General features: G+C 46.6%; 1 protein-coding gene across 1 annotated transcript; it reads right to left on the bottom strand.

Moving 5' to 3' along the window:
* Positions 1-3,541: 3,541 nt before the first annotated feature.
* On the bottom strand, positions 3,542-19,086 carry LOC144157909 (uncharacterized). Its single transcript, XM_077688625.1, has 3 exons — positions 18,348-19,086; positions 11,725-11,918; positions 3,542-4,057 (listed from the first exon to the last, which is right to left on the bottom strand). Exons 1-3 carry the CDS (start codon positions 18,541-18,543, stop codon positions 3,746-3,748), a joined length of 702 nt encoding a protein of 233 aa, XP_077544751.1. The 5' UTR covers positions 18,544-19,086; the 3' UTR covers positions 3,542-3,745.
* Positions 19,087-22,181: the final 3,095 nt, after the last annotated feature.

The raw sequence follows: 22,181 nt of genomic DNA, 5'->3' as shown, positions 1-22,181 counted from the left end.
GCTGTCGACCGCGCCATATAGCTTCTGGCGGCATTTGGAGAAACCAAGTGGCGAAAGGGTCCACTAGATAGGTTCCATGTTCTGCTTGCAACGCACGTGGAGTAGGGAAACGCGGTTCTATAAACGTTGAAGTAGGGCGCCTCGATTAACGCGCGTCTTCGCCGTACGGCAGCGTTCGCATCGAGACACCCGGTTTGGAGCAGTGGAACGCGGGAAATTTGAAATGATTTAAGCAAACCTCTGGCGTCTTTACCTTGGAAGGAGCGCGACGCAAGAGGAACAACATGAGAGGGGAGCGGGAAAGCGAAGGGAGGCATTTACTTCGCAAAAGCCGATAAAGACTATCGTCTTTTGACAGCATTTGCAACGATAGGAGCAGATACGCGGCCAATTTTTAATTAAGCGGCGGACGAGATCACAACGTAGGGGCATTAGCGGTAACTGCTGCCGAAGCGGAATTGACAGCGCTACGTCAGCTCTGCTCTGTGATATCCGTCCGACAGTCCCGCGGGCAGCTTTGTTTATACCGAATACAACCAAAACTGCTACTAGCCACATTCAAAACATCATTAATTAAGCAACCGTGTCGAGCTCTGAAGCAAACGAGGATTCTACACGCGATAAATAGGTCATTAGCTACTTATCACAACAACAACAAAACAAAACATGCAAAATGTCTGTCAGTGCCCCTAAGCGCCGGAGGCTAACAGGGGGCTGAGAAAGAGGGCGTGCATAATCCTCGATAGGTGAACACGTGCCGTCAGCCACGGCCCCTACAGAGAAATCCGGCCCGGGAGTTGAGAGAAAGAGTGGCTTTTCTCATCCGACGGAGAGCGAGAAAACGGTGGAGTCATTACGTAACAACTTCACTGTAAAATCAATGCGGATAACGGGAACGAAAAGGAAGAAACAACCAACACAAGCGATTTCTAAAATGAAATTCCTGCTGATGGTTTTCATGCGCAAGTATATGAGGCTGATATGAGGTACAACAAAAAAGAAAAGTAACTTAGCCACTCCTCAAAAACGCGTGACGTCGCGTGCGTCCGTGTATAAGGACGTCGCGCTGTCGTGCGTTAAAAGTCTGGTGACAAAATTTTTTTCCCGAATTCTCGTAACTATATTATTATAATCTTTACTCCACCCTGTTATTCACCTTGCTTGTTTTTCTTCTTGCATTCCTGCGATATTACCGAAGTTTGCGAGAGCAGGAATTAGAAGCTACTACAGCATAGCATCCTTGATAGGGTGCCATGATGCAGGATTTTGTAGTACTGGTAAGATAAATCGTTTGGGACGGTTTTGAGTATTTAATAAGTCACCGGAACTATAGAACGAAAACCCCTAAGCTAAATCTACGGGCTTCAATTGCAGCTATTAAATTACTAAAAATTGTCCGCGCGTGACGATGGTTATAGAAAACCTGGTGAAACAGAATTATCACCGCACTTTATTGTCAGAAAATTTACTTTCCTTTTGTCTTCAGGGGGCGGGAGCAAAACTCGGTACTTTGTACTGTGAAGGCGAGTGAGTAAGCCGGAAGCCTTAGTTGTCCATGAAACGCGACAAGTGACTGTAGGCGCGGCCTTCGTCGGCAGCGTGAACACTAGTGGTATCATAGTGGCCGCCGCAATAAAGAGAAAATAAATTCGGTTGGTGCGGGTTTTCTTCAAAGGTTGCCAGAGCAGGCTAGCACCACAGCGAAATGGGAAAAAAAAGTTACGCTGGTGCTTGCAACGGGAAATGTGCACTGGTGACACGTGCGAAGAGAGGGTGTACGCGAGGAGAGCTTTAACTGTGAAGAAGGTGCTGTATGTCTTGCGGTCATCCAGCTTGTCGGAGCAATTAGCGGCAAAAGACGAGTAAATGAAGCGAGGAAAGATGCGGAAAGACGATGCAGAGATAGACAAATCATCAGTAATCGCTAGACTTTCGCCTTCAAATAATGTAAGCAAACTTAACTTTCATAGGAATGTTTTCAACCAACTTTACCCTATCTCCAGTGTTTTTCGTATGATGTCTTGCATGGTTGTCTTGATTATACTATACCCTACTCCACACCTCCACACGCCGCAGGCATAGGGTTCAGATTTGAAACGAAACCTCAGTGACGTCGAAGGTGTTAAATAAATCGCGTACCACACGTTGAAGCTGCCTAGTTGAGTCAACTGAGGGCACTCAGCGTTTAGAATTGCTTTGTTTTCGGCTAGCGACCCCTAACGTGGGGCGCCACGCAGTTAAGAAAGGGTTACCATTGCGGTAGACAACATAAGTCAACATACTGCTAATCAAGAAATATCCTGGACATAGACATTCCTATTACGGTCCGTCAAATGCCACAGCTCCACCGCGTTGCACACTGCCTTATCACACGAGCGCGTCCAGTGTACAATCGACAGCAGGAAGTACCTTATCTGGGCTCATGTTTACACGAGGATGACACGTGTACCACGCCGTGTCCACAACACATTGGTATGCGAAGATAAATCAAACAGGTCAATGTTCGTCCTCTAATATGCGCTATGCGTAAGCCGCCATTATACCTTGGACCTCATTACTCAGGGATATCCGCTTGGGAGTGAAACGAACTGAGGTTCCAAAAGATATTAACAGCGCTAAAAAATAATAGTTCGACATCACATTGCGTTGAACTCCTGTATGAACCGCCAGCGTAGTTCTAATATCAAAACTTCTACACAGAAACGGCTTTTGTGGAAAGATCAATGTTGAAACTGGGGTGGTATTGTCGAGTTTTGTCCCGTTTGCGTCCCTTTCAAAGGTGTCCCTTTTGGCGAGCCCTGATTGGCTAAAAGCAACAACCGGAAGTGACGTAATGCAAGCGACACAAACCTACTGCCAACGCCCACTCCTTAACCGGAAGTACGTCACGACGAAAGGGACTCAAAAGGAACGTTTCCAAAAGGGACAGTTACGAGAATACCGCCCCTGGGTTCTACATTAGGAAGCAGCACTTTGGTCACGAGAGTGGCTGTAGTGGAAGGCTCCGGTTGCTTTAAACACACTTGTGGTCTTTAAAGTGCGCCCAAATCTCTACGAACGACTGTTTTTGTTTTCCATGGCATAAGAAAAAACGGCCACTTCTACCGGGCGATGCAATAACAGTACGGGAAACGCGTTTTCCACCCACTTATGTAGAATTAAGTTTACGTTTCGGATACACACTTTTCCTTTTTACTATAATTTACAGGATTTCTGTGGGTATGGAGCTAAAGCGTGGCGTCCGAGTAAGGTCGCCTTAAATTGGATTGAAGTATGCAGCACACCGAGCTGTTCATCGCAGTGGACGTATCTGCGGTTCTGTGCCATACAGATTGTTGTGATTATGTTTCGCGTTTGTGGCCAATTAGCAACCGTAAAACAAAGTCCTCCATAAGTCTGCTTTTCTACTCACAGTTTGCGTTCTGTGAGTACTTCCACAATGAGAACGTCCCCCACACAGATAGAGCGCTCGCGTTTTGTTGCAGATAAGTAGTCTGTCATCCATCCGTGGAAGCGAAGGTGTGGCACTGTTGGCGGAAAGTCAAGGTATTTTTATTGTCTCCACATTCAATTGGAACAACTCAAGAAGTTTTGACGGGCTGCCTAATTAGCGCCGTGCCTGACACGCCATCGGAGATAGCAAGCTCAGTTTGTCAAAACGCTCATACGCACCGCGGTAGTAACGCCAAAGTCACGACCGTAGTTCCTACGGCAGAGTAGAGCTTCTGCTGGCGGCCGAAGCTAGTCAGGGCGCTGGTCCACCCGGCGACGAAGGAGGCTCGAAGTTGTGCTTGATGTCGAACATCGCTTCTTGCATGCGCACTTTTGCGACGCCCTGATCATATTCGCTCATTCCGGCCAGTTGTACCATCAGCAGCTGGTAGAACAGAACCTCGCCCTCATCTTCCAGAGGCACGGGGCATGGCGCTATGGCGCCCTGACTCAGCTCAGGTTCAAGTCCGCTGTCGGGTGAGTGATGTCCCGGTCCTGGACTGACGACAGGCCGTCCGTTCCCTTCAGACGGCTCGGCTGGGCTCGCGGCAGCTGGTGGCATTGGCTGGAACAAGAACAACCAATTAAGCAGAACTTAACGTGTGGGTTCGAGCTCGTTGGTGCTCCATGATCAAAAAACAACTTTTAAGCTTATTAACAGATGTATAGCGCAAAAAAGAAGTAGCGCCACATTGGGCAGCATTGTTGCGATTGTGGATGCGTGCCTTTGTTTTCAGAGTGCAAGATTTTGTTCAAAAGCAAGAACCAAACGACTAGGGAAATAGTGGAACATTGTCATTCCTGAAGGCCCAGGTTGCAGAAGGCCTAGATTGGGCCAATTCTCTGCAATAGCTGTTGTCGTCCCAGAAGGCCCAGGTTGCAGCAAGCTCGTATTGGGTCGTTCCTGAGGTGGGATACCCTGTGCTGCTGTTCTGGTACCCTGGTGGGCATGACTCGCCGGCTCCCCGTCGTCATCCGAGCTGTCATCCGCCAATGGAGGAAGGATCATGCTGCCCGGGCCTTCGCCATCTGGAAATGCTGGGTACACTTCCGGTGGCTCGCACTTGATTGCCTGTGCCAATTCACAGGGTACGTACGGTGAGATCTGCTGTTAAAAAGAAGCCGCCGCGAGGAGAATTGGCGAAAATCATAAATTGCTAGCACTTACACACTAATTTGCGAGGCGAGAGCAGCCGCGCGTCGTCTGCTACGGGGCGCCGCTGTGCCGCTAAGCTTGTTAGAGCTAGGAAATTCCACACTTGAAGGATCATTCCATCCTTTTCAGTACGATATTTCCCAGCTCTCGGAAGCTGAACGGCACGGCGGCGCGGCGTAGCAGACGACGTGCGCGTCGCCAACCCGCCCCGTGCGGCCAGCGCGCCCATTGGCCGAATGCTTACGATTCTTGCCACTTCTCGGCGCCGGCACTGCACGGAGCGCGGCGGCCATCCTCTCACCGGTTCCGTTTAACATTACACCGCAGTGCACATTATGTATGTGCACTCCACGAAAATGCCCAACAGCTTTTTCTGAGCACGACAAGATGGACCCACTGTTACAATTTACATTTGTAGGAACCATCCCACTGACGTTGCTCTTGCTGCCGCCAGGAAAGTAGTTCTTAAGGGCTTCGGGTAATTAACCACAGAAAGGGTCCTTAAGCATGGCGGCTACAGTAATTCACGAGCCCCTGTTACTCGCACACTTGTTTGACTTGTGGCAGCCGATAGCAAACATTTTATGGAGAGATACTGGTCACAGCTTGCGTTTTATGCAGAACTCTCTCATCATCTAGGTCTCCAGTATCATGCCTTAAGTTATCTGTTTTATTGGCAGTTGCTATTGTTTGTCACAGTTTCTGTGCATCGCTGCTTGGTGAAAAGCGAGATTCCATTCCCAGATAGAAAAGCCCGACGCTTGATGATGATGATGATTGATGATTGCTATTGGTTTTCCCTTTGTAGCGGGGTGACGACATGTCATCTTACGAAAAAGGACTAATATACCCATGTTTTACACTCTTGGTTTAATACAAGCGCTGCTTAGGGCAGGCACAAAAAGCTTATTAGGTTCAAAACACTTTTTTTCCCTGTTACAGGTGGTAACTGTACTAGGCAATATTCCCCTCTCTGCTTTTCTTCCGCCAGCATTCGAATCTTCTCTTCGTCCCCTCGACAGCCTTGAAGTTAACTTCCACTGTGATACCCTTAAATCCTAGGGCTTCTAGAAGCCGAATATTCCCTTCATGTAGATTTGGATGGATATGTGCCGCATATGTGCCGCATAGTTTCTGTTTCTTTTCCGCAGACCACGTATACCCCATGATTTTGTGAATACTTCCCCACAAAACTGTTAGTGAGCAGGCAACCTGCTCTAGCCTCAAAAAGCAAATCACTGCCCTGGGAATTATCGTAGAAATTTTCATTTCTAATGTTCCATTACTCAGCCCTGTACATCTCTAACGATGTTTCGCTTCCATTTTTTCCCTAGATTTATTCGTTTCAATCTGCCTTGCCTCTTTTTTGGTTACCTTGGCTGTTTTGGATTGTCTGCTGTTCTTTCCGTATTTCATCGTTAGCCTTCTAGAATTCTTGTACCCACACAGTGCCACCCAGTGGTTCGTTCTGGACAATCATCGTATTCCCTTGGGTTACGGCTGAAACAATCCTCCTCCCCGTGCACTAAACTTTTCTACACCCTTTTAGCCAAAAAGGGGGAAAAGGTAAAAAGGAAGAAAAGGGAAAATACGTGAAAAAAGAATGATGGAAGGCCTTTACAACCTTTTGCTTGCATCTCAACACCCTTTTTCTTGCTCTACACCCTTTTTGTGCGCACAAAAGGGTGTTGATCAACTTCAACACCCTTGGTTTTTTCTTAGGGTGATGAAAGGGTGTACAAAAGGTGTTCAGCTGTTCATTTATTAAAGCCATTTGGATGCATAACAGCACTGTAAAGAACAAGACATCCCCTCATATACTCCTCTACTCGCAAGAAATTTTCAAACGCAAAAAAAATAATGGCGCGTATGCAATTATCGCTCGTTTCCATACGCGGTGCACCTCATGCCCCAAATTTAGCTTTGGCACGTGAAACACCAATTTGAACCTTCAAAATTAAAAAGACTATAGTCGTGTGGCGAAAAGGGTGTTTACCGACTGCAACACGCTTGGCCTAATGTAGGTTGTTGAAACGGTGTGAAATAGGTGTTCAGTTGCAAAAAAATAACAGCGAAGCTGAGGGTCGACCTAGTTTCTTCCGGTGTTGATAAGTTTTGTTGTGTTTGCTAAGCTTTGCAATGTTCTTGCTAAGCTAGGATGACCGCTGAGGGGTGAGGCCAAATTTAACCGGATTTTACAAGGCTGTTCCAGTGAGTGTGCCCGCCCCCCTCACTGCCTGGGGATCCAAGGGGAAAACAAGCTAGGGCGGCCCCCAGCTATGCTGTTTCTCCAGCCTTGCACCCCTACTGCAAGCTGCGCCAATTCGTCTGCCTTTTAGAATCCAAAAAAGTCTAGTACCTTTGAAATGGTATAGCAAGAGGTGCGCTTACGCAAACGCCCCCTGTGCTCCCACTCTAACAAGCTCGAATGCCGACTTCACTGTTACGATACCCTATCTGCGCTGGTGCACCATATATAGGTGCCGCAGTTTTTTCTTCGTATTTTTTTGCTAACGCCACCTAAAATATCTCAAGCTTAAAGAGCTCCACTGGTAATAAATTATGCCAATTCATATTGCTTTAGACATCGTGAGGTACGAAACACCGACCGCTTGGAGAAAATGTTCAGTCCACCCGTGTAAACAGGCACAAAATGCCTCCAAAGTTGGTGGTCTCTTCACCTTATTTTTAGTTGATCGTCTTTTCTCACACCATTTTTCTTGCACGCTTTTTCTTTGCGCCCTTTTTCTTAGTTTCGAACACCCTAATTTGTAGCTTTAGGCCCTTCTGGGAAAAAGGGTGTTGAAATAACGAACACCCTTTTTGAAGGGTGTTGGGGTGGCGGGGAAGACTTGTTTGGTATTTAATAAAATTCCATAAATTATGGAACACAAAAACTACGTCATAATTAAAAAGTTTTTGCAAATCCGCGTGTTAATTTGTTTAGTCTCAAAGTAAAATCCATACTTCCAAAATAAGCGCTAAAATATCTGTTTTTTGCGACAAGCCCACCGACTCGATTGGGGGGCTTTCCTCTGCTGGATATAAAAGCAAGAACACCACATGTACCACTAAGTAAGTATGGTCTCCCTGTACCGCTTGCATCCCGTTGGTTTTCTTGCTCAATTCATTTGTGTTCCAACTGAACGATCTAAAGCGATTTTCCGAGTTGTCTACCAGTGCAGTTAACTGGAACAAGTGCATATGATTTTGGCATAGCGACTGGCCAAGTGGGCCAGTGTTTTTCGAGAACATTCCTTGGACGAAAACTCCGGCCAGATATCTGGGCATCCCACTTGAAAACTACCAGGACGCTAGACAGTACTGGGACGGAGAAACTGATAGAGTTAGAAAGAAATTAACACAATGGGGGGGGGAAGGGATCTGTTAATGTTTGCCCGTGCATCAGTATGTAATGTGTCTGCTGTTGCCAAGGTATGGTACGTCCCACAGGCGATTTGTATGTCAAGAAGGAACATACAAAAGCTGCACAGGGTGTTTGCGGTGTTTTTGTGGGGCTCAAGTTGGGAGCGCATGAGTCGAACGAATTTGTTTCGCTCGGTGAAAAGTGGTTGATTAGAACTGGCACATTTGTTTATCCGACAAATACGTTTATATTTCTGAGAGATCAAAGAGATTGCTTTCTACATACTGTGGTACAAGTCCGACTACGTGATGTTATTCCACACTATGTAGTTTCAACTTCTCAAATGCGATTTGTACGTGTGCGTGGGTTCTTGCGCGAAGTGGTGGAATTTAAGGATTTTAAGTGGTGGAATTAGGATTTTAAGGGTTAGGTTTTCCTCGGAGTAGTTGAGTAGTGTACCGCGGAAACGTTTGTACAAAGTTATGATTGATGTGTGTCTGCCTGTTTCGGCTTATCGTCAGTTATATGCAGTGGGTTCAGGAAAAGATGTTCTAAAAATGCCAGTACGTTCATCTGTAAAATCTTTCTTCTTTAAACTTCATAGCGGCAGGCTACCTGTAAAACCCTGGCTGCAGGAAAAAGGACTATATGTACACCCATGGACACTTAACTGTAGATTATGCCAAAAGCTGGAAACAATTGAGCACATCTTTCTGGATTGTTGGGATGCGGTGTTTCACTGGGACATCCTTCAACGAACCCCGAAAAAGGACTTACCATTAACGCCTTATGGCATTCGCTTTTTGCCCATTAACAATGATGGAGGCATGCCCTATGATATATTCATGGCACTTAGTCTGCATTCTATGTGGAAAACTCGCATGGAGGTTCAAAATTGCGAAGAAGATGCTCGTACAGTGCGAGAGTACTTCATTGAAAGCGTTGCTTATATAAGAGAAGTTTATCGAGTCATGCCGCAAGAGCCTGAGTGGTTACCCATTCTGGATGTTCTAGCGCAATTTAAAATGTTTTAAGCCACTACCTTTAGCCGATTGGTGGCTGGAGCTACTAATTTGTGTACTGAGCAGTGCGTGTTGTGTTGACGCCAAGCAGGCAATAAAGAAAAAAAAAGTAACTTGTGTGTATTGACTGCTTGTGTTGAATGCTGCGCGCTCCGCCGATTCACAATGCCACTGCGCTTGCCGGATGCTCAACACCCTTTTTAGGGTGCTGAGCATCCTCAACACCCTTTAGGAGTGTAGAGCTCAACACCCTTTTTTTATCCCTACACCCTTTTATTGCAAAAACACCTTTTAAGGGTATTAGCCATGGGACAAGATTTTTACACCCTTTTGGCCAAAAAAGGGTGTAAAAAAATTTAGTGTGCGGCCTCAGTCGTGTAGCGCTAAAATGGCGGGTTTAACACCAACGGCCTGGAGTCGGTATGTTCGTTGTGTTTTCGCGACTCATACGTGTGCAGCTTTCCCGCTCATGGCAGTCCTTTCAACAGTGATTACTCTGCAATTTTTTAGCGAAATGAAAATTTGCACAGCTAATACTTGGGGTGAATACTTGCTTTGTGCACAGTTTCAAGTCGCGCACGTGTCGGGACTAGGTTCCTGAGCCATGGAAACTATCCCTTAGAAATGCATTAGGAATAAGATTTGACAGCGAATTACACAAAAAAATATTCAGAATCCTGGAAACTTCTTTTAGTGTTTTCATCTTCACGTTGACTTCTGGCGTTATGCCAAATATCACTTTCCTAAAGTGGTTTTGCTAGGTTCCTGAGAGGTTGGAATTTTGAGCGAGAAAGCTGGGTATGACTTTTTGCACTTCAAAATGTTCTCTTAGCTCAATTCTACGCATTTTCATAATACATAAACGCGGTTTGGTAACTTTTAGCTTGGTGTAGACAGGGTACACGGCATATCAACGCGTTTAATTACCCTTTTGCAAATGCTATACTTGCGGAACTGGTACTAATATCAAGGAGTAAACACGCAGGGTGCGGCCTACGCAGAGCCACTTGGCGAAAGTTCACACAAGCGACAGTGATATAGACAGCGACGAGCAAGAAATTATTCCGGCAAGTGGGACGGTTCAGCCCGTTATAATAAAAGGAATGAGGGCTGGATACAGAAGATATGCCGCTACCAAGAATCACCGTTTATAGCCTTCACAATACCGCCCAGGTCACGGCCACACAGCGTCATGGTATATGAAAGTCCTCTTGCAAGCAATGTAATTAGTCTCTCATTTTGGAAAGAACGTTTGACCTCAAACAGAACGAAAATACCCTAATGCGTGTAAGAGTATTCAGAGGCATGTGCTGACGCCTGAATTATAATTTAAACAATACTAATTACACAATTACCGTTAGACGAGTAGCAGGTAAGGTTAAATGTCTCCTTTGCTTGGCAATGCAGATAATGTGAGGTGCTGAGTCATAGTAGCCTAAAAACAAAAGAAAACTAAAGTAAAAGATGATTTCTCAGCAAAACATGTTTTTGCGCAAGTTGATTGATTGATTGATTGATTGATTGATTGATTGATTGATTGATTGATTGATTGATTGATTGATTGATTGATTGATTGATTGATTGATTGATTGATTGATTGTGGAGTTTAAGGCACCGACGCTACACAGGCGATGAGGCGCGCTGTAGTGGAGGGCTCCGGATTAATTTTTAGGGCCTGGGGATCTATAACATGTGCCGAAATCTCGAACACATGGTCGTTTTCGCTTTTCGCATCCATCAGAAAATAATAGATGTGTAATCGCGCTCTATTTTAAAACGATGATGAGCATTGTTGAGATGACCCTTGCGGATCCCACAGTTGGACATTGCTGGTTTCGCAATCACTACCTCATAAGCAGCGCCTAGGAATCATCGTAAAGTTCAAGAATTGTTGCCATTTGCCGAAGGAGATTTGTGGGGCAACAGCTTTTACCGCAGTATGCATTAGAAGTATCGGCAATAGCTGCTGCAGGGTTCCTCAGCTTCCCCAGAGTCACTTCAAAGGATACGATTCGGTCGTCGCTGCACTGACACCAATGGCCACCAACATCCCCCAGTGAAGGGGAGCTCAATTTAATCAGGTTATTTTAGTGGAGCAGCCCCTTAGCGGCTCGGGCTGTTGGCGTCTCTTGTCTTCATCGTAATCGTCGTCTCATGTAGTCACGGTACTAAAAACTCGGGACACTCGTTTATGCTTCGCGCTACAACGCTTCGTGCTTCAAAGGCACGAGACTTTTACAGCCAAGCTGTATACCTCCACCTCCCAACGGTTTCATCCCTGTTGGCAAAAACGCCAAGGCGCCAAGAATACACTCATACACTGCATGGTAAAACTTGCAGCGCGAACCAAAAAGGACGACAGAAAGACGACCAACTAGAGCGCTTGTGTTTGTCGTCTTTCTATCGTCCTTGTTGATTCGTGCTCTAAGTTTTACCAAAGATGCTCCAACTTGCCCAACAACGTGTTTTACTGATACACTGCATGCTTCGCCCCTTCCGAGGTTTCACTTCAGTGGATTTGTCCCGGTTTTTTTTTTCTCTCCGTCTCTTCCTCTGTCCCACCCTCCCTCCCTCTTCCTCTCTCTCCCTGTCTCTCTCTCTCTCTCTCTCTCTCTCTCTCTCTCTCTCTCTCTCTCTCTCTCGAGAACGGACTAGGGCAGGGGTAGCTGAGCCGTCCTGACACTCACCAGATTGGGCACGTTGGGCCGGAAGTCGCGGGGGTCGCTGGATGCTGTGCAGTGGCGAAGGAACTCCAAGGACGCAAAGTGTTCCCAGCGGGGCACGTAGCCCCGGAAGTTGTGCTTCCGTTTGGATTCTTCCCTTTTCTTCTCCTTCACGTAGTAATCCCGCAGCGACTTGATCTTATTCCTCACGTTCCCCACTGGATGACAAAAAAAATTCCCCAGAACGATATAATTTACACCGAAACAAACATTCTTAAAATTTGCCTATTGCAGCTTTTATCTGGCTATAATAAATGTTGATTTCATTTTGACAGTTTTATAAACCAGCCCACACATAATATTCCCCTAAAAATGAATGAGTCATTGTATCGATTTATTTTGACTGTTCCTACTGCAGTGACCTTCGCATGATTTAATTCCGGTTTTGGATAGAGCCGTGCTCACGAAAAAAAATGACACATTGTGATAGCACAAAAACGAATACAAAACTCAGAACTTAAACAGCGATGGAGTGCCGTCGCAATAGTATCTCTTTGTTTTCAATTTTGAATGAATTTACTCCAGTGCCATTGGAAGTTATGATCCTTGTCCCAAATGCGTTTATGGTAGCTATTTACCTAGACGAACCTTCATTTTTACGTACAGCACCAGCTGTATATAAGAAGGTTCCCAGAATTTGGATTGTCTGTGTTCTAATCATACAATCTCATTACGATTGCTGCGACTGCAATTGCCTATGTAGGATTGGCCAAGAGGCTGAGGGAGATATTGTCGTTGCTACGCCCATTCACGCGAGATAGGACAAGACGATACATTTGCCTTGACATCGTCGTCGTCCGTACAGCGTGATTATCCCATTGCGGGCAGTTGCCGTTGGTACTGATAGAATGGCCGAAGATTGCTTCGACGTGCGAATAAGGCCAATTGTAGAGAGGTAATTGAAGGGCAATTGATGGACAATTGAAAGGTGGCACCGGCGGCGAAGCGGGCTCGTGGGAAAGGTGTTCGTAAAATTGGAGGCCGCTAGTTTTACCATACCGATGAAGGAATCGGATTGGACAGGGTCGCATCATCACAACATGATAGTTGGTACCCGCAAAGCACAAGGAGCATATATTTGGGCTTTTGGCCTTTTTCATTAATTTTTTTGTTCGATCTTAAGCTGCCGCAGCTTGGATGGAAGTGCGAAACGGAATAAATAAAAGAATTAAGGAGACCACAACGTGACAGAAACCTCTACGAAATGCGAAACACTGTGTATGAAGGTATCAAGAGTCTACGTCGCCTGCGAAAAGAGGCGAGATATTTGTACGGGAGGTTCCCGTTTGAACCCATTCCCATTTCAACCTTCCCGTTTGTTCCTTCCCATTTCATCCCGGGGCGAAATAACCTTCCCGTTTCGTGTTTTCCTATTTAGCCCGTTCCCAGAATAACGTACCCCGTTTATGAAAAGTTATAAAAAACATTTTCATATTGTTTTTCATTTATTTCCGTATGTTCACAGCCGCTGCGATAGCATGCTCAGTACATCCAGAGTCCTCAATTGACTGCTTTTCAAACGTGGGCTTCACTTTTTGAATCTAGAGACGACGACATTTGGTTACAATTCGTCATACCAATTAACAAATCTTTTAAATTAACAAAGCTTAACAAACAAATTAACAATTAACAAATTATTGACAAATCTTTTAAATTAACAAACCAAAAAATGATAAATTCAGAAAGCCCAGAAAAGCGCCGCGGACGCACAAATAAAAAATCGCAAAAACACCCTCACTTTGAAAGAAATCGTATTTGGCGGACTAACACATTTAATCGTTATAATAGCGCAAGTGTACATCAATGTCGAAATAAAACACATTAAAACTATAAAAGATAAAAAGATGTATAAAAATAAAGTAACCCTATGTATCTGGATATATATGCCACATCTGGCTATAAAAAATCGCAGTCATGAGAATCGGCGAAAAATATAAACTTAGCTTTGCGTTTTATTGATTCTGTTTATTCCCGTCAATCTATCGTACTCAATTTGCATAATAGGGCAAACCTTCAAACACTTAATCAGCGCATGCAGGGTCGTCTTTAGCCTAAATTTTCTTTACTACAGAAACTTAAAATTTTCGCGGGAATACTACCTCCAAGGGCCTTTCATACGTTCAGCGAGAAAACATCATAGTAAGACTATTTGGCAGCCAATCAGCTGAATTGCTATTCGAAAGTTCTCTTTGTTTCCTCGTGCAATTTCTTACTGGAATAAGTTAACTGCACGAACAGTGAACTCGGTATCGTTAGAAGAATTTTCTCCACGTATTGTAAATATGTGTTCTGGTTGAATCGGCGTATTTTAAAATTGGAATACATTACGAATGCATATCCTTGTTCCCTTTGCGTCTATTACATATTTATGTCTTTTACTTATTTGTGTGGGGAATTTGTAAACTACGCCAACCAATACTGATGTGTTTTTATGTTCACTCTTGCATGAGCCCGACCAGGCCGTAAAATATCAGCAAATAAATAAAAATATCTGCCCATTACTCACGTAGGAAAGGCATTTGTAGCCAATTCTCAGATTTCTGCACATGTTTTTGCCTTTTTTAAAGTCTCTCCTACAGACATCTTTGATCTATAGATCTCTCTAACCAGAAAACAAAACTCCGCTCCAAACAATGAGCATAAAAGCGGCTGATAAATAAATTTCAGCCGCACGTACCAACACCAACTGCAGAAAAATACAATGCGTGCATTCCTCAAGATATTGGGTATCTTTATAGTACACTTTCGCCACTACAAATTTTTTGTCAGGAGGGCAGTATCGGCCTAAGGCATTCGGAAACTTTTATCGGCCGGAAATATCGGTCGATTCCGGAAAATTTGGTGCATACTAGTTTTTAGTGCATGACCCGTTGCTTGTAAGCACATTTTGGGGAACAGTTTCGAAGACGGTAACGCATATTTTCAAAAATTCAAATGGGTTGCAACGATGCGGGTTCAAATGAGAAGGGCGCTTAGGGAGCGGGTTGTAACGGGAAGGGCGTTTTGGGAACGGGCGGAAACAGGAAGCGCCCAAACGGGAAGGTCGTTTCGGGAACAGGCGCGCACGGGACGGGTCAAGCGGGAAGGGCGTTTTGGGAATGGGTTCAAACGGGAAGGGGTCAAACGGGAATGGGTTCTTTCGGGCTACACCCATTTGTACAGTGCAAGATAGCAGTATCGCAACTCGCGACCGCCTTAAACCACAGTTTGTCGCACCGGCTACACGACCCTCCGACTCGTTTTGCACGAAGCGTTTCGCGAAGCAGGCATCCCGGTACCGGCGGCATATAGTTGTATACTGGTGCAAAATGATTTGAACTCTTAAGGGGACCCTTTATCTAACACCCACACAGCCCAGAAAAATCACAACAAACACTCAAACACTTTTTAAGGGCATTATAGGCGACAAAACTACCCCTAAAAGGGTGTCCTTTTTGCCATAGTGTGTAAGGATGTTAGTTATCGGCAGCGAAAATTCTCGTGAAGGGAGTAAACCCGCCTAAAGTGCTGCAGGAACATGGCGTCACCTATCGGCACGCATCCTTTTGTGTCTCATGTCGCGTTCATCGGCAGTTCCACGGCCAAGGAGTTGTAAATCGGCTTCCCGGTTCTGTTGTACGCGCGTTTGATTATCATCGTCCGTCATCGTTGTGTATCGACAATGCCAGGATGCCTCACGGCGGTGGTTTCTCTCAAGGAGCTTATTTCCCATATGACTGCGCGTAAATGTGCAAACGAGACTACTGCCGCCCCTTTGGGCACGCTAGACATGGCTGCTCTTTTCACCACGCCAATCAGGTGCGAGAAAAAATGCTAGGTGCACGCGCCACGTGAGTTGAGCTACTTGCGGAGCAAGAATGGAGTGCGCATGTGTTCACGGTTTTTTTTTCTAGGACCGTGCGAACGAGAAGCAGTGTGCACCGCCACTCCTGTACAGGTTCGCCTGTTTTTGTTTAAAAAAAAAACGTTCAGACAGCTAACGGGAGAGGAAGCTAAAGGCTGACGAAGGCTTCGCATAAAAAAAAAAAATGAGGGAAACAGAGCCCAGATAATTTGTCGGCGCCGAACCTATTTTTAAGCAAAACTCCGCGAATGGTTCATTTGGATTCCCGTACTGCGTATAAGACTGTCCGTGGTTCTAAAACGACTGAATCCTTATTTTAACAGTCAGTCTATTTTATTCAGCTAAATGTGAAGTTGACTAAGGCTTGGGATTGGGCTAGTTGGTTCGACATATCAGGGTGAAAAAACAGCGCAAAGAATGGGACTAACGGACGAAAAGACAGTACAGCGCTTGTACTGTCTTTTCGTCCGTTAGTCCCCGTCTTTGCGCTGTTTTTTCACCCTTAAATGTGAAGGTCAGGCCATTCCTTGTGTAGATATTGCTTACAATTTTATTCGCACGCAAGAATGTAGAATGTATAAACTTTGCAGTGCGCTATTTTTATCGCGGTAATGATAATACGCGTACTTGTTGACAAGGCGTCCTGAGGCAGATTGTCGGAGACTACGCCGCTGTCCCGAAAGACCGAAACACGACCTATCACCGCAGTTAACACATCCAAGTTGTAATGCTCGGCTAAAACCGACCTCAAAAGGACAAATCCATCAGAAGCGCATACGTAACGGCCAAAATTCACTTAAAACGCGCGAAACCAACTTTACGAAAAACGCGCGTTTTGTTACCCCAGCTATCTGAGCCAGCCGTTCGCTGAGTTAGGTATTAGACAGCCAAAACTTACGTAGACATGACACGACAAACTCATAATAGAAATTGTGAACCCAATACTAGCTATTACGCACGAAACTACGGTAATGTCGAAGAGCATTCAAAAACAATAGCCGAAACTAACGTAAATCAGGCAAAGCCATTAATTCACGCCAACAAAAAACACCATAAAGTGACTTAAACAAAGGAACCACCAAACATTGATTTAGAACGCCCTAAACGGTCATAAATATATCACACAGGTTATAACAACTGTATTTGAAAAATAAGAAGCAACCAAAAAACGGTCACTCAAAGAATTCGGACGCGGCTTCGTAGCGTTGAAGCACAGCCTTTACAGAGGCTGGACTCCACGAGACTAGCCAGCCCAGTGGCACGCGGATACGTGTTCCAACGTGACGCTCAATGGCGCTATGTGTCACTTGACTGGGAACTCCTAAAAGCGAATCGACGAACCATTGATGCGAAGCGAGCACTTAAGAGCTCCATTCGATTCAGACGCGATTCCCTGCAACGCCTGCACCGTTGCACGGTGCCCTGCACCAAAGCACTCGATTCGCCGCTGCAGGAATGGTGCCGTGCACCGCGTCGCTCGATTGCACATGGTGCAGCAGCGGTGCGGCCGCGGTGCAGAGCACTGCTGCACCTGCTACGGAGGAGGTGCAGAGCGTAGATGCTGCGAGCGCGAGCCGTATTTGCGGCGTTGCACGTTGGCAGGCGGCTACTGGCAGTTGCGGTGACCGCGTCGGGCTTAAAGATACGCGGGACGAACTTCGAACGATCGCGTCGCCGCTGCTACGTACGGCGCAACCCAGATGGCCGTAAACATCCAATTGCAGAGAAGGACAGGCGAGTATAATTAGCAGGTGAGTATGCCTGCACCTCGCTCGATTGTAAACACGCAGGGGCACTATTGACGGTGCAGCCGTGATGCACGGTACCGGGGAACCACGCCGCTGCACTGCACCGGCACCGCAGAACTTTCTCTGCAGCGTTGTCGTGCGCCGCTTCAGAATCGAAAGGAGCTAAGGACACGTTATGCCAAGAGCCCTGCCAAAAGAGCAGGAGCAGAAGCCTTGACCGCTGAACGGGAGGCGCCTAAAGCATAGGGTGTCCGCATTGCTTTGCCGTATTAAAGAACAAAAGACAAACCCTGAATTAGTGCCCCTCGGAATTTGTAGATACCCACATCGCATCCACACCCATTTTTCGGGACATCGCCGACGTGAAAGGCCCTGGCCCTCAATATTTGTAATTAAGCTTAATCTTAAGCGCATTCTTATAAACGGCGCTACCTTCATCCACGAACAATTCTAAAAAATTTATGCATCTCCACGAAGTGAATCATGATGCGTGGGCGAAGCACTGGGGATCGTTCTTACCGTAAATCACCCGTGAGAGTGCTTACTGCTGGTAAAACGAGTTCCAATCCAATCCAATCCGACTTAATCCAATCCAATCCGATCAATTTCAATCCAATTCAATTCAATTCAATCAAATCCAATGCTTCTCACGCATGCGCAGCACGGCTCTCCAGGAGCACTCTCTCTCCCTCTCTCTGTATCTCTCTCTCTAACCTTTTGTGAACCTTTTATTTTGTTCTTGTTAACCTTTTGTGAACCTTTTGTTCACAGATATTTCGATTTACACGGTGCTGTGAGTCTCTCTCTCTCTCTCTCTCTCTCTCTCTCTCTCTCTCTCTCTCTCTCTCTCTCTCTCTCTCTCTCTCTAACCTTTTGTGAACCTTTTGTTACAGATGTTTCGATTTACACGGTGTTGTGCGGTGACCACGGACGCCGGACCCTCGGCCATAAGGAGCTTCGCCCCTAAAAACAGACGGCAGAGTGCATGCACCTACCGGTGAACTTGTCTCCCATTCGGCTGGCGATTGCGCGAAGGGCACACTGGCGCTGCTCCTTCTTGTAGTAGTCCGGGAGGCGGTTGTCCCACAGCAGGCTGAACTGCCTGTACAGCTCGATGAGTCGCATTTCTTCGGCGCTGCTCCAGGCGAGCTTGCGCTTCTTGGGGCCCGGCGGGTCGCTGTTGCTGTCCATGGAGCCCAGGATGGTCGACGGTCGGAGAAGAAGCGCTCTGGTGCGTTGGGCGAAATGAAAGCTTCGGTGTGCGACGCGGCGACCACGAGAAGAGCGTTTTAAGCCTTGTGAAGAATGGAACGCAGTGTTCCTCAGCTGTCTGTGGCCGGCAGACGCCGTTGGCACGCGACACCAGGCGCAGCCAACCGATCATAAGCACTGCAGGACCACGTGCGCGTGCCGCAGCAGACGCTGACCGACAGTTTCTTCTTTTTTTCTTTTTTAACACGAAAGTAATTTAATGCCGGGGTCCACTAAGATCTGGCTGACGTCATATTCGTCACGGAAATGACATCGCCGGAGAAACTTTGCTTGACGCGGCTGCGCCGAGATTTGAACTACGAACTCCCGCCGCAACTTGAGGTACGAAACGCGCTCCCGACTGCGCTATGAACAGACGCGTAAACGAGACGACAAACGCGCTTTATATCATTCCCTTCAAATGGTACTGCCGTCTAGGAGAAATGAAGCGAAGCAGTGCATCACGACGCTAATGAGCGTCGGCAGTTGGCGCCTCGATGCCAGCGGCTACGTGCACGGGGGTCGCGCAGCGTAACCTGGGCGGAAGCCTGTAAGGTAACGCCCACGGAGTAATATAGACGCCTACTTGCGAATTTCGCGCTCGTGGCGCGGTCCGATGTTCTTTCCGCTGCAGCGGACCGTGTGTTGACCAAACGATTCACTGAGAACCCGTTTGGTTTAATTCGCTGGGACGCTTTGCGAGCGCTTGTGGTTTCAGTCGGATTTACGCAGTGCTCCGGCGCGTGCAATCCAGGGTCTAACGCTGATGCGTGCAACTTTGCCATACCGACGAAATATAAATAGCAATGTGGAAGTTCATATCGACACAGAATAAACATTCAACTGCTCCTGTGAACGCGCATTTCACTTTCGTGTGTTACGGGTCCCTATTGAAGAGAGACCAACCACATTTTTTAACTACTTCAGCAGTTCTAAATCCAGGTCGCAAAGCACGTTCGTTCGTCAATACCGTGTTTTAGCGCGTACAACCCGCATCAAAAATGCAAAAAAAAATCTGTGGCAAAGTAGGGGTGGGGATAATAAGCGGAGTTTTTGTTTTAGTGGAGCTTCATAACAATGCCGTTGTGCCGTGAAGCTCGTACGCAGTAACATTGGCTAAGCTTTCCATGGCAGCGATTGTGCAGCAACATAGAAGGAGACGCACAAAAAACACGGACGAGCGCACTGTAACAACTGAATTTTATTAGTGAATTCTCACTTTAGCCTTGGAGTCATGGTATTCAACGGGCTAAACACACGCTTTTTCTGTCTATATAGTATGTGATTGTTGCTTAAGCAGTTTTTTTCTTTTCCGGCTGGCTAATAGTGGGGGTGCGTATTATGTGCGAGGGCGGGATATACGCCCGAAAATACGGTGTTGCACGGTTTTCTCCGGTAACGCACAATGCAGTCTTCGCTCTACCGAGTATGGAGCACAATCATAGGGCTGACAGCGTTGCCGCGGCCATTAAGTACTGCATACCTACAAAACATTTACCGTTTTATCAGTTCCCAGCACCTTATCTGCTACTAGGTGTAATGAACAATGCACTAGACTTCACACGTCGAAAATGCCCCTGTAAACAGCTTGTGGACTGAGCCCAGCTAACTGGGCCAATTTACGATTTCACCGCGCCGCTTACAAACTGAATGTATTGCATGCCACAAAATAGCCTACATACTAGCCGCTTTTCACCCCTGTTTGAGGATGTTTATTCAGGTTTATGGTGTCTAGAAAACCAGATACCTAGATCGGGATTCCACTTCACTAACTCGCACGCCAGAGGAAAGTGCCGACTTCTCAGATATGGTCTACACTCCCCCTCCTAAAGAAATTCCTGTTCATCTCCAACGAGCCCCAATCAAAACTGATTCCCATCTCCCCTTCTTCTTCCCCTCTTTCCCTTCACCAACTAAAGCCATGTGGCCTACCCCATCTAAATAAATGTTATTCAGTTCAGTTCAGTTGATTGTGATCTACAGGTCAAGGTTTCTTACGCCATCGGAATTTATGCACGGAAGACTTTGAAGAGGTCGCACTAAGCGAGTTAGGTCTTCCAGAGCCTTCGCCTGGTTGAGACAGCATTCAACTATGACGATTAAACTTATTCTGTAATTTACTTCACGTGATTAGCTGCATATAACTGTTTTAGATGCAGAGCATCTGATTCACTCGCCTTGTCCCTCCGGCGTCGTCATCGTTGTCGTTTTCGTCGTCGCCGTCGTCGGCGTTGTCCACCCCTCCCCCATTCTCCTCGCCGCGCCAGCTGCGCTCTCCGCCGCTCACCCCCTCTCCTCTCCGATAGCGAACACTCTCTCGCGAGGGGCATTGGATTGGATTGGATTGGATTGGATTGGATTGGATTGGATTGGCTTGGCTTGGCTTAACTTGGATTGAATTGGATTAAATTGGATTGGATTTGGATTGCATTTAGATTGGATTGTATTAAAGTGGATTGTGTTGGATTGTGTTGCGTCATAGCCGCGGCATACGCGCTGGGGCCGGCGCATGAGCAGTACTCTCTCTTCCGCGGTTTCCTCTCCTTCGGGCGCGCTGCGCATATAACCGGTGTGCCGTTCTCCGGCGAAGCAACATCCACGCTTGGCTCAAACACCTAGAGTCCACGCCGCTTTACAAGTACGCCAACGTCGTCATCGACTGGGACCGGCTTACACAGTCCCCTCAACGTTATGTGCGCTATAAAACGCGGTCCCTTCGCCGCTCCGCGTATGCGTCGCATCTACACAGGGGTTCCCCCGTGGGGAGGTGGGAGTTTTCTCACTTGAAACGCGTAGATTCTTACCGAATGGCTTTTCGCCAAGATTCTTCTCCTCCACAAATCTCGGGATAAGTTACACATTCTAAAATATAAAGCCAATAGGCCTCCTGCACATGGAGTTTGGAGCACATGTAGCGCCCCCTAGTTGCCAGCAGCAGACACCCTGCTGATGTGTGAATTGACTATTGCTCAGGGGCAGTTTAATTTTATTTATTTATGACGGAGTTTAGTGAGGTGTTTCACCAACAAATTGGTTACGATAGCGCCATAACAGGCTTCACTAGTAAAAAAAAAACTCAAAAGCAGCGGATTTCCTTTTTCTCCCGTAAACAGCGGAGCCAGCTGCCGCGCGCGCCATTCTCGACGCGAGTAGGTGGCGGTATGTACATGCATTCGCTCGGTGCTTTGAAACCGCTCCTTCTACCGTGTAGCTCCTTGAGAAATCCAACCGATAAAACTTTCGTATTTGTGGTCCGTAACAGCTAAGCTTGGAACGTGGCTAAGCTTGGAACGAAATCGCTTGGAACGTGGTAGTTTTGTATTCGGTCGCAGCGATATCGCTGTACCACACCGTTGCCTCTCGATATTCAGGCTTAACGGAGTACAAATATCAGCCAGATTTCCGCATCATTGAGTCGCTGGGGTTGCAACAACAGGAGAATGCTTTCTTTACTCCGAGATTCCTCGGTTATAACGGCATGTTTTGCTGCGGAATAAACGCTCAGAGGGCTAAGGGGAAATCAGCGGATCAGGCACTCGACTGAAAGAGACTACTTGAATGTGTTTTAGCCGATATTC

Source organism: Haemaphysalis longicornis, unplaced genomic scaffold (genome assembly GCF_048455015.1).
Source record: "Haemaphysalis longicornis isolate Haplotype H1 unplaced genomic scaffold, Haemaphysalis longicornis Haplotype H1 scaffold_10, whole genome shotgun sequence".
Classification (NCBI taxonomy): Eukaryota; Metazoa; Arthropoda; class Arachnida; order Ixodida; family Ixodidae; genus Haemaphysalis; species Haemaphysalis longicornis.
This window is presented reverse-complemented; position numbering and strand designations above follow the sequence as displayed.